Source organism: Nanorana parkeri, unplaced genomic scaffold, assembly GCF_000935625.1.
Source record: "Nanorana parkeri isolate BGI_ZX_2015 unplaced genomic scaffold, ASM93562v1 scaffold311, whole genome shotgun sequence".
NCBI lineage: Eukaryota > Metazoa > Chordata > Amphibia > Anura > Dicroglossidae > Nanorana > Nanorana parkeri.
In genome coordinates this window covers 506,910-520,244 of record NW_017306579.1, presented here as the reverse complement: position 1 = coordinate 520,244, position 13,335 = coordinate 506,910, and the positions used below count along the sequence as shown (strand labels likewise).

At 39.3% G+C, this 13,335-nt stretch overlaps 1 protein-coding gene across 1 annotated transcript in view; it reads left to right on the top strand.

The window, feature by feature from the left end:
- Positions 1-13,335, top strand: part of DCHS2 (dachsous cadherin-related 2) — a 242,221-nt gene that overhangs the window by 194,860 nt on the left and 34,026 nt on the right. The window contains 5 exon segments of the mRNA XM_018557926.1: positions 537-1,544; positions 4,289-4,476; positions 4,877-4,976; positions 7,286-7,443; positions 11,171-12,008. Of these exon segments, the coding sequence (XP_018413428.1) occupies positions 537-1,544; positions 4,289-4,476; positions 4,877-4,976; positions 7,286-7,443; positions 11,171-12,008 (2,292 nt within the window).

Sequence of the window (13,335 nt, the reverse complement as noted above, 5' to 3'; positions counted from 1 at the left end):
TATATATATATAGTATATTTATAGTGTATTACACACATACTGAATTAATGTATGCACACGTTATCCATACATTTCAAATGGTGAAATATACAATATTTCTCACTCCCTAGTTTCTCCCACATTCTATAAAATAGGCCACACACATTATCAGTTTTGGGTGTTTGCTACAGATTCAGTATCCCCGGCTTCTTAAAATGTTATAATCTCTTCTTTAGTAGTTTACATAGGAAGATGCAGCAAGCAATTTATTACATATGCAGTGGGGAATAGAAAGCTGGAACCAGGACCATGGGGAGAAATACTTACGTTATGGTGTCCCTGAGAGTTTTAGGAAGCTTGTAAGTGATGTGAATATCGTTTACACACAATGGAAAGCGCTAAACTAGTAAACATTCATGAATTCTGCAGACAAGGTGTATTAATTATTATCTAATGTATTACAACATTGTTAAACCCCTTCTTCAATTTGTAAGCTCCAATTTACCATGGATTGTTGATATTTGATTTTAATCAAATCTGTTTTTCTTTGATTTAAGATTCCGTGGAGCCCATTTCATATAGGATAGTATCTGGTGATTTGCATGAGATGTTCTCCATAAACCCCCAGTTTGGTATTATCACTACAACAAAGCAGCTGGATCATGAGACTCAGACTGTTGCTGTTCTCACTATTCAGTCCCAACTAGGAAGCTCTCCAGCCTACAGCAGCACACAGGTCAATGTAACTATAACTGATGTGAATGACAATCCACCTGTATTTCCGAGAGAGAATGAAAGAATAAGTTTGCACCAAAACACTCCACCTGGCAGTGCTTTGTATATTGCTCAGGCGCAGGATATTGACAGTGGATATAATGGACTCATCTCGTATAGCATTGCAAATGAAAACCAGGATGTGTTTGTCATTGACCCCAATTTTGGAATCTTGTACCTCAATACCACTTTAACAATTGTGTGTGAACATATATTGCTGATAACAGCTGAAGATAATGGACATCCGATATTAAGTTCTTTTTTTACATTAACCGTCACTATCACACAGCCAGAAACAATTAATACTTTGACCTTTGGTAATTTAGTGCATCAGATTGAAATCAATGAAGATTTTGCAGTGTATTCCAGCATCCTCCAGGTACAAGCATACATTGAAGGTGCACAAAGCCAGCCATCAAGCATAGTTTACTCTTTGTGGCCTGAAAATTCAGTTCCATTTGCAATTCATCGTAACACAGGTTGGATTTTCTTACGACGATCTCTGGATTATGAAAAAAACAATTTATACAATCTGATTGTAGTGGCAAGCTGCAAAGGCAATGTAGTAGAACAAACGGCTTCTGCTTCAGTAATTGTGAAGGTCTTGGATGTGAATGACAATTCCCCTGCTTTCAGTCAAAACACGTATTTTTTTTACACTGTGGAAAGCTCCAGTCCAAATGGAGTCATTGGCACAATCACAGCATCTGATAGTGATACCAGGAAAAACGGGCAGCTCTCATTTTTCCTCTTGTCCGAAGAAAATTATTTCCACATCAACTCCAAGACAGGTAGTGTATAATTGTGTTGTCTTCAGACTACTCAGCTGAAATTAACTCTTCCAGAACCAAACCAGGATTAGCACTATAAGACACAACATCTTGCTGCCCATATTAAAAGAAACCACTGCTGAGAAATATCAAGTCAGAGATCGACAAATTATTATGGAATTCAAGAGCCAGTCTGTCCAATCCAGCCTCAGGACATTTTTTTAGGAGCAAGCTCCACTGACAACAACTAGAGAGAATATCAAAGTTAGGTGCCAGCTGTAATTCTTTTAGGAGAATTGGCTACCTGGCTCTTGGGATTTGTCCAGTCCTGAACTAAGGTTGCCTTTAGGCGCCAATCACACCTGCGATCACATGAGTTTCACAAATTCCTCCTTTAGACTCATACAACCTTCTGCGGGCGGGAGGGGATGTACTTCACAATGACAATTGGCACAGCCCAAAGCTGTTTACAGCCTGATCGCATTTACTCGCACATGCCCCGATTACCTGTAGACAATTACATGTGGACCCAAACAGACTGAGTCAAGGTGCGTTCACGCACAGGTAGGCGCCGCCTGTGTGATTACATGTGTACAGGCTGTTAACAGCTGTGTGCAGTGGCAAATGTAATTGTATTGTACAGTGCCTCCCTCCTCCAGGAGACCGCAAGAGTCCCACACAGGAATATGAGAAACTCATGCAATCAGCCCCATTTGCAGGTGTGAATGGGGCCTTGTACGTTTGAAGTCACTGATGTAGAATTTACAAGCAGCCAGTGAAGTCAGAACACCTGATCTCTATACCAATTCCAGTCCAGTCATTCAGACTGCAGAGGATCAACTTGGCAGCCAGTCAGCAAGTATTTCAGGACCCTTGAGGCCCAGTTTACATGTACATGTTTTAGGTGTGTTGCATGATGCATCATGTGGTTTCCAGTAGGACATATGTCATATAAAAGTAAATAGTAACACATGCAAAGCGTGCCTAAAACACAATAATTGGTGGGCCTAAAATGTACAGCTGTCAACAAAGTCTCTATGAATCAGCCATATACTGCTCTGAAATCAGCCCTATCATGAAACTCTGATAAACAAATTATTTGATTGTCATACCTGTTTGTGGAATGCTTTTTAGCATAGACCAACCATCCTATGATGCCCCCACTATTTCTATATTCATGGTAATTATTCCTCTAGCATATAGGAGTTTTTTTAAGTTTTCCAGTCTTGTTCTTATCTTATTGTGCTATAAACTACCTTTATTATGTAAAATCTCAGTGTTTTTATGTATTGTGGATTTATTTAGTTGCTTATAATATATTTGTATTCACAATTTATTCACAAGCTGAGTGAAGAATGTACTTGAAATAAAACTCCTCAAGAAGACACATAGTATACCCCCCAACTTTCTGATATAAGAAAAAGGGACCCCTTCCAACACAATGTATGTAGGCAATGGACACACCTCTTTCACAACCCCAGTTATGCTAACCATTAAGAATTGATATAGCAAAAATGATTGGTAAAACCCAGAATGTTTACCATTACTTTTCCTTTATACTGGGTTTTCAAATAACAAACAAGATAATAAAGAGATAGGATGAAGGCTTTAATGCAAAATAGCACTTTTGGTAGCCAAATAGAACCTTTTCATAGATATCTGTACTTCATACCAAGAAGAAGGACAACTGGGGAGGAAAGGGCAGAGTAGTTTGGTTCCAAATGAGGGATAGTTGGGAGATATGACATAATAGTTTTAATAATAAAAAAAAATGTGTAATATCATTCTATATTAGACAAATATAATGAGCCCTTTTGACATGGGCTTAAAGTACTTGCATCCTTGTGACATATTCTTAAAGTATGCTTTTTTTAATTTTGGATACAGTATGGTTGGGTTATACCCCTTTTCATCTTTTTTTTTCTGCCACCTGTGTCCAATTGGGGAGATTTCTCTTCACTTGCTCTCAGATAGCCACAATGGGAAGTGAGAGGAAATCCCACCAATGAGAGGGAAATCCATTGTGGTCAGCAGGGTCACCAGAACTAGTTTTCCAATGGAATATTTCCCAGCTATTCCTGTTCTGATGATAACCCAAAATTTGGGATTTTCTTTTACTTTCAGTAATAACAGTCACCATGAAAAATAGAGAGGGTGAATCTCCCTAATGAAGACACAGGATACAATAAAAACCTGGCAGGTGTTCTAACTCTCCACTCTATCCAAAACTTTTTAAAAAATGGCTTCAGTTGCACTTTAAGGTAGTATTAAACCCTAGGAGGAAAATGCATTTCAATTTAGGAGCACATTACAATAAATTATTTCTTTTATCCTTATTTTGTCTCAAAGACTCAATTGTTCTATTTTCTAGTTCCATTCTTGTAGCAATTCCTTAAGCCTCTGGTCAGGGAGAATGCACTGCTCATAGTCAGGTGGTCTACTGCACTTCGTCCCATTATTTACCTTTGCACATCCATGCTTGTTTGTATTTTCTGCTAGTTGTTGGTGGTGCCTATGCAAGTCAGTGCGCAGTCCTATTCAGGGGGGCGCACATTTTGGTAGCTCCATGGTGCCCTGCAAGGCAACAAACCCCCCTCTAGGAAGAAAGTCATGGGATGTAGTTTTTGGTGGATGATTGTCCTGCAAAACTGAAAGCTGATTGGTTGTGATTATTTACAAAGAGTCACAGTATTTGTTACTGCTGTAAATTATTGAAACTGTAAATCATATTATTGTGTCATTGTGTCTTTGTTTGCACTCTTTAGGTGAAATTATAAATTGTGCCGCTTTAGATCGTGAACAGAAAGCACACCATCAGCTTACTGTGTTAGTGACGGACCATGGTACTCCACGTCGTAATGCCACAGCCACAGTTTACATCACAGTTGCTGACATTAATGATAACAAGCCATACTTTCCACAACTGCCATTAGGAAAGCAGCTGCATGTCAAGGTTTGTTAAAAATAGGAATGCAAACAGCGTGTGCTGTTACTCCTTTCATGAAAGCTGACTGCCATCTCGTGTTCATGACTGGTAGCTGCACTAAATAAGATGGTTGCAAATGTAACATAAGTATTTGTAGTTGTACAGTATTTGTTGTGTTTTAACATTTTGCAAGGGGTAAAAACTGGTGTAAAGGAAAAGTGCATTATAGGGAATTAAAAAAAAGTGCACAAAAAATGTAAATGCAGCCCCAGCAATTTGAATTTTTCATATACTGTATATATATGTATATATTAATATTTTTTTATAGCACCATTTTACACTATTATGCTTTATCATGTGTTCTTTGTAATGAGGCATTGTGTGTTTTAGGTTTAATAGTGTAGCGGCTTTCTTTTCCTTTCCCAAGGCTCCAGAAGGCCAGAAAGGACACATATTGGTGACTACTGTTTTTGCAAAGGATCCTGATGCCGGTGGTAATGGAACAGTACAATATTCATTGTCTTCTGGTGAGCAAAACGTCATTCTGTTTTATGCGATGTATTAATTGTTGTACTCATTTAAGGAATAGGGGCTTACAGACGTATAAGATTAACAGCAAATAGCAATAATAATATGGGTAGTCCAGACACCAATAGCAACCAAAGCAACATCTTTCTACAGTGGTTTTCTACAAAATTTTAGATTTTGCTATTTGTCATTTCAGTTTGCACATAAAGTATTAGAGTTATTAGAGACAATATTTGCCTTGGCTTCCTGTGGCATGGGATACATGTTCTCCACAGGTTTTCTTTACGTATACAAGTGCAAGTGAGCTGAAGAGCATTATCCACAGCCCTCAAGTATTACCCCACTACAAGCACGGGGACCTAAGAAGCTCATGTAATTTTTTGAGCAATGAGCTTCAAGCAATACTACGCTCAGGTGTGAATAGGCACTATTGAATATGACAATAATCCTAGTGTTGAGTGTTAAGGTGCTTCTGGTGAAACTTCAAACCGTTCAGGTGTGAATGGGGCCTTAAGCTGAGAGAGGGGAAGGGGTAGCCCTGTGAGCCAAAGTGCCCCTACTCAGTTGTACACTTCTGTCCATCTAGCAATGAAAGCTTTCACATAGAGGAGGAAAGAAGAATGATGATTTCCTTCTCCTTTACTGTTCAGTCACAGGATGGAACAAGTCATAGACCATGCTGTATTTCTCAACTGCAATGTAGTCAGCAGAGAGGTCTCAGGACCTCCACACAAAAATATATATTTCAACTAAAATACTTTACTATGGTCCTGCGTGCTTTTTCCCCAACAGGACTATACTAAAGTATTTTTAGGTATGGTGTATACATCAAGGTAAGTCGCATATGTGTGGAGCACAACAACTGGGAAAATAAGGCTTTCTGGAGTGGATGCAGTTAAAATATATATTTTGGGGTTGATGATCATGGGCATTGAAAATAACTTTTAAGATTATTTGTATGGGTTATTGTGAACATTTGTGGAAACACTGTATTAATATGCTTTTTTTTAATCACAAGATGGTAGTACATTTGCACTGTCTTTACTGGTATTTTGTTAGCTTGATAATCACAAATTGTCTATTTTGGTGTTTTTCAGTTGATAGTTGTTGTTTCAACACATTTAGAAAAAAATAATTATGACGTTTATGTATTTCTAAAGGTTGCAATAGGTGAGATATTCTCTAGGGTGCAAGGTGCTGTAAGGTTTTTATTGGTATCAGCACAGAAGGTTTATTGCTTTTATTTCTTCAATTTAATGTAAAGGGATATAGTTAATTAATTTATAACTAAATTAACTGGAGATTTGACATTTGCCTTGAGCTTTGACAGGGGCATAACTAGAAATCACAGGGCCCCATAGCAAAATTTTGTAAACACCCCCCGCAAACACGACGCGGACAATCACACTGCGGGCAGGGGGTGTTGCTGAGATGCCATTGACTTCAATGCACCACCACGCCTCCTCCCTCCTTAGAACGCAGGGGGGAGTTTAGTGTGTGATACAGTGCATTCCAGCAGCTACCACTCTGGATCGCACTGTAATTGCTGTGAGCAAGCCCTTAGGGACAGAGAGCAGGGACAGTACTGCTGGACAATAACAGGCACAGCATGTAGCATACAAGACTTCCCAGGTGTCTGCTGGCTATGATAGCCAGCGGATACCTGGGAAGTCTTGTCACAGCATCATACAGCAAAAGGGTCAGCCAGCACAATGCCTCAACTTCCCCATGACCAGCTGACCCGCAGATGTCGTCTCCCTACCTCCCCCAGAGTCTCCTTGATGTCCCCAATGTCCGTACCTCAGAGGCACAGCTTGTTCTTCCCTCCAAACCACGCCCACTCCTCTTAACCAATGCAGTCAAAGCAGCAGGAGTTTGACCCCACCCATTTGCTGTCTCCACCTACAATCCGGACATGGTAACTTGCCGAGATTGATTGTTCTGTTGCCCTGTGTGCGTGCCTATGTCCAGTTCCCTGTGTGTGCGGCTATGACAGGACCCGGCCGGGAGGCTTACAAACCTGCTCCTGACCGGGCCCCCCCCCCCACTGTTGTGGGCCCCAAAGTGCCCGCATGGGTCACTATGGCGGTAGATCCGCCACTGAGTTTCGCTTTATACTGTGTTAAATTATGTGTGGTATTGCTGTGTACATCATTGTTTTTGTAAAAATCCAATAACCTGATGTTTTTCAAACTGACTATCTGCCCATATCCCACACTATAGACTGCTCTCTCTAGACAGCCACATGAAATAAAATGTATTGCTAAAATTTATTGTCACTCTTATTCACATTTCTTTTTGTTTACAGACGGTGTTCTTGGTAATTTCTTTATTAATGCCTCTACTGGTGATATATGGACAACCCAACCTCTCTCAGTAAGCCTGCAACCATACTATTGCTTAAGAGTAACAGCAAGGGATCAAGGGGTCCCTCCTCTTGAGGAATATGCAACTGTGAATATTCAGGTGGGATTACAAGTTTGTTTACCTTTTGTTTATTTGCTTGTAAATATCGCTTTCTAAATGCTTACTATAAGTCAGAATTTCTTAGACAAGGGGTACTTTAGACATGTTGTAAAAGTGAACTCTCAATAAAAAGGTAAAATGTTGGCAAATCATAACTCAAGTGGAAATCTAGTCAAAACATTTTTAATAGAGTAGGAAAAATTAGAACCTTGTAAGCTTTCATTTGCTGTCCATGTCCCCACTGAAAAGATTTCCCATTCTTTTTTGGTGGCAATGATCACCTGAATTAAGAAGTTGATATTTTGGTGCTGTTAGATATTGACAGGTATACCAAGTCGGCTGTGTATGAAGCAGCAGAGGTTAATTCAGTGTTAGAGATTAGATTTGGGGCTGAGTTAGTGTTAGGGTCAACTGTAAAGGGATTAAGAGTAACTATAATGGTTTAGGGTAGTGTTAGAGAGCAGGTTAACGGTTGGGTTTTAGTGTAAAAGTTAAATGTTAGAGTACAGGTTAAGGGTTAGGGTGAGGGTTGTGTTAGGGTGCAGGTTCTGCTACGCAGATGGGCCCCATTTTCATATCTTACATCCCTATTGCAACAGAATACTTGAAGATATGAGTTACTGCAGTTCAAAGCAAGCAGTAAAATGTACAAACATAATATGTATATCACTTGGGGTTACTATATGGATTATCATGATAAATGGAAAGCACTGCTGGTTTAATTAAAGTGCATTGTCACCTTACCAAATCCATTTAATGAGATGCAAAACATTCATACTTCCTGCCAAACAGCTGTCCCTGCAGTCTTGCAATGAGATGCTATGTACAGCTAATGTGACAGAGCAAAGCTGACCTTGCTGTGCGATTTTAAGTGTTCTTTGGCTGACAGCTTTCATACTTCACATTTAAATTCCTACTTCTCTTATAGCACAAGGTGACTCATTCTTGCACGGGAGCAAAGATCATTTCATTGATGTGTAAGAAAGAAGACCATGGGGGTTTCTTTTGCTATTTACTATACATGCAATACAAATGTATTTAATACACAATGAATGGCAAATTGCTGCGCTAAGAGTATAATAGTGATCTAAACAGTAGACTAGCTGCAACAATCTGTGATTGAGTAATCGTGTGTAGTGATGCTAATATGTTGCGCTCAGTCTGAATGTGAACAAATAAACTAATGAAAATCACCTCAACAGGTGAACATGAGTGAAGGATAATGTCTCCGTGCAACAAACCCTAAATTGTAAAACTAAACACACGTGGAATCAAATTGTATATAAATCTTGCTGTCTGTGTCCTAACCCCAATAGGTGTGGGACCGAGCAGAACAGAAAAATAGTTTAAAAAGTACAAAAAAAACAAATAGAAAACGATTGTGCGGAGCTAACAGTGACAGCTTCGGCCAGTTTCGGCTTTCAGCATGGCTCAGCCGAGCCAAGGCATGTGCATTCGGCTCGCCTGAGCCGCTCGGCCATGTTTGGGAGCAGTACGGGCTATAGTGAATCGGCTGCTTCGTGAATAGACCCCTATGTATAGAAGGGAGGACGCTGAGGAAGAGTATAATGCTGCACGGAGGGAGAGACTGGCTGGAGGGAGCACCATGACAGTTGGTCGTCTCTGAGCTTCAGCTTTGGGTTAGTATATCTTTGTTACCTAGACACAAAAGGGCACTTAACCCTTGCAGTGCGTAGGTAGCCCCACTGCAAGGGTTAATTAAAAAATCCTGGGGTTCTTTTTTAACTATTAGAAAATCAGATGAATGTTCCAAATGTAATTTTTCACACAAAATTCTGCTGGTGTATGGCCAGCTTAACCTTAGGATTTCACAATGACAGTAATGGATAGCTCTTTGATAGGGACAGAGACAGCAAAAAAGCACAATTGTTAATAGAGTGAGGAAATGTTAGAACATCTGTAAGGTTCTTATTTCCCTCTATTATCCTGCACTGTGACACTCACATATTTTTTGTACTGTACTTGTGTAACTGGTACAGGATGAGAGAGGAAATCTCCCACGTGAGGACATTGACTCTCAATCATTAGATTAAAAAACTTAGCAGAAAAAAAAAGTTCTGGGGACAGGGTTTAATGATTCTGTTACTGTGTATTGTGACATGCTGGGAAGTTATTTATGCAGGCCTGTAGAGTAACTGATAAACAGCAACCTGGTTTATAAGATTATTTGGGTACTCAGTAAAATAGTGTATATATGGGAACAATGATAAGGTTGTCTTTTAAATCTGATTCATGTTAAAATCAAGAGATTGTGTGATTATGTGTTTAGTCAATGCTCGTGCTCCAAAATGTAGAAAATATATATTTTACGTACTAAGCAACATTGCCTTAAAACTCCATTTGGAAATTCTTTTAAAATGAAGATTTGTTTAAAGTAAATATACTGAAAACACAATTTTGAAAGGTATGCATGTGAGATATTTTCTCTCTTGTAGTAAAAGTTGCTTCATATACAATTTAAGCCCCAATATAAAAAAATCTATTAAACTGAAAATGTATATTTTTCTATTATGTCTATAGAATATTTGTTTGACAAGTAATCATTAAACACAGGGTGCACACATGACACAGAATTCTCTTTGTTTACTCTCCTTTTCAGACAGTACAATATGCAAGTGTCTTACTATTAACCAGAAGTTAGAAGTAATCTTTCATGTAAAGTACGGTTTCCGTTTTGAGAATCAGACCTCATGAATGAAATCACTTTAGAGTAAAGCAGCATTAAAAGAGAATTATGAGGCGAGTGAAAATCACTCAGCCTCATAGTTCTAGCCGACCTGTGACAATGAAACTGTCACAGGTCGTCTCAATAGATCGGGAAGTGAGCGAACACATACTGTCGCACGCTCGCTTCTCGATCCTGTCCATGCAGAGAGGCGTGACTGTCACTCATGGCTCCCTGCAGGGATTCCCCCCCTCCCCTGTCCGATCTGTTGACTGGCGGAACGGACGGGGGAGGGGGCGGGTACAGCTGGCTCTGCCTCCAGATCTGCCTCTAGATAGGCAGAGCCAGCTGTCACTCACGCAGCTGGGTGGATCCAGACAGTAATGTCGGGATCCGTCGCGGCTGAGGCGTCTCAGTATACCGCGAGCTGTAGCTCGTGGTATACTGAGCTTTGGGTGACGGGAGGACGCTAGTTTTTGTCCTCCCGTTACCCTTAGGGGAACTATGGGGAAAAGCCCTGACCCCATAGTTCTCCTTTAAGAACAGGTTTACTAAACCAACTCACAGGATTTGCAGCAAGCATCCACAAACACTTCCTCACTCTACCTCCAACAACTAGATCTTGACCAGATCCCCAAGAAAAATCTTGGTGTGGGTAACATGACACTCCCTCTTGGCTCTTATAACTTCATGTTCAGTTTAAGCAACAGGTTGTGCTGTTTCATGGGAATATGCTTAGCCCTTTACAATTTCCAACGGGGGTCTTAGTTTTTCTGCTGGATTTGTTAAATTATTAAAAACAATACAGTACTAATTAGGATTAGGAAGACATTTAAGGAGTAGGCCTGATAACTGATTTGGGGATATTTTATTGGGTGGTATCCACAAAAGCTATAAGATGTTGGTTATTCAGTACAAGCTTGTGAACCTGCAAATATCAGTTTAAGGTGAACAGACCATTTGACAGGACTCATCTCTGTGATAAATAAAGTAATAACATTATTAGACCAAAAAATGTGTTTTATATATCATATCTTTTAGGTAATTTCAACTACTGAAGAGAAATCGAAAGGGAAGGTCGAAGTAAAAATCTTAAACATTCCAGAGGATGCAAAACCTTCTCAAGTAATAGGCTCAATATTGCCACACAATAAGTTTTTATCCAATAAAAAATTACAGTTCCACATTTCCGAGGAAGAGCACAACAGCCATTTTGTCGTTGACCGTTCCTCAGGAGATTTATACCTCTCCAGACCACTAGATTATGAAACAAGCCCAAACTACCTTTTACTTATTAGGATAGAAGACCATAACAAGATTCCTCCTCAAAACCATTCTGTCATCATAAAGATTGATATAGAAGATCAAAATGATCACCATCCTGTGTTTCCTCACCTCATGGTAGTCATTGGCATTAAAGAGAATGTACCTATAGGAACTGTCTTATATACATTTGAAGCAAAAGATGGAGATGGCAATTTACCAAACAGCAAACTTAAATATTCATTAAGTACAGATGGAACTAAAGAATACCCTTTCTTTATTCACGAATGGGATGGAACCTTGACCACAGACAAAGAACTGGATAGAGAGGCAGCTGATTCCTATGTATTTACAGTAATTGCAACAGATCAGGCCACTAACATAACACAGCGTCAACACTGTTCACTGACAGCTCAGATTATCATTCAAGACGTCAATGACAACAGTCCAAGTTTCCTATCAACTCCAGCTGCCTTTGTTAAGGAGGATGCAGAAATTGGCTCTCTTATACATCGTGTAGTAGCTGAAGATCCAGATGAGGGAAAGAATGGAAAAATAACCTTATACATCATGGATGGGAATTCAAAACAAGCTTTCTTGCTGGATGAAACAACAGGTATTGTACTTAATTTTTCAAGGAAGACAATTTTCCTTGGAATCAAATATGGCAGCAGATACATTTGCAACTTGGTGGTTGAAAAGGGAAAATGTGTTTCTGGAAAGAGTATTTCAGATGATCCATTTTCCCACTTCTAACTGTTCGTGCAGATGCCTGGACCTATTTTTTGGCTAGGAAAATGCTCAACACATCTGGGTTTAGTTTATGTAAAATATTATAATGAAATAATGATAATAAATGGTCTGTGCATGGCAAAGCATTATCACAGATAGCTGACAATTTATTTGGCTGCTTGTGTAACACTGACATTATTGTTATGTAGTATGCGAATAACATTGTCGAATTTTAAATATAGCTACAGTGGAATGATTGACTACTGCAGACAGCACTTTAAGTTGACCGTTTTTAATAATGAAAGTATGTTGCAGAGGGATGCAACACTGATTTACCTTAAACATCCCCACTTAGGGATTTTCCAGTTTATTTTCACACATAGGGATCCTAATTACTTGATCTTTTCAATGGTTTCTGGATTAATACTTTGTCGTTTTTTGGGGGGTTTTTTGCCATATATTATTCTGAACTTGCAAGTGCATTTATTACCGGAGAAATATAACTCCGACAGTAAGACTATCAACATTAAACTTATACACTAAAAACAATTAGGAATTCAAATGTATGTACTCCATAAGAATTAACTTCTTTTTTGCTCCCTTTTGATCTGTTAAATATACAATTGAAGGTGGTTAATAAAGTGCAAAATACCTGTTGATCCTGCCAGAAATCCAGTAAGCTTAAAGCTTCCCGTGGACTGTGCCTGTACTGCACTTAATTCCCAACCAGTATTATCAGCCCTGTCCAATTCATCTCTGTGGACTACAGATCACTTCCCACCATGGAGATTTGTTGTCCAAATAATGTTGGAGATGTTTTGTAGTTCTAGACTCTGCCTGTCAAAGGGTGACCACACTGATCCTTTATACTGTAGATATAGAACCGCAAATGAGCATGGTCACCCTCGGTAGGAAGGGAGGTAGAGGTTTTATAAATAAAACGCCCGTTTTGCCACTGTACACCTTGGAGGCATAAAGTAGTGGCTCATGAACATTTGTTTGCCATCCCCTAATTTTTTGCTTTTTTGGGAACTTGACTGAAATTTCAAAACCAGAAAATGTGGATATTTGAAAAATCTGAAGAGCAAAACCAGTAAATCAGGGATAAAAAGGGGTGCAGGCTTACGTTGCAAGAAATTATGTACACCAATGTCAGAATTACTCAGATGTCAGACTCAAAAGCAGTTAAAGCGCAGAATGCGTTCAGGGAA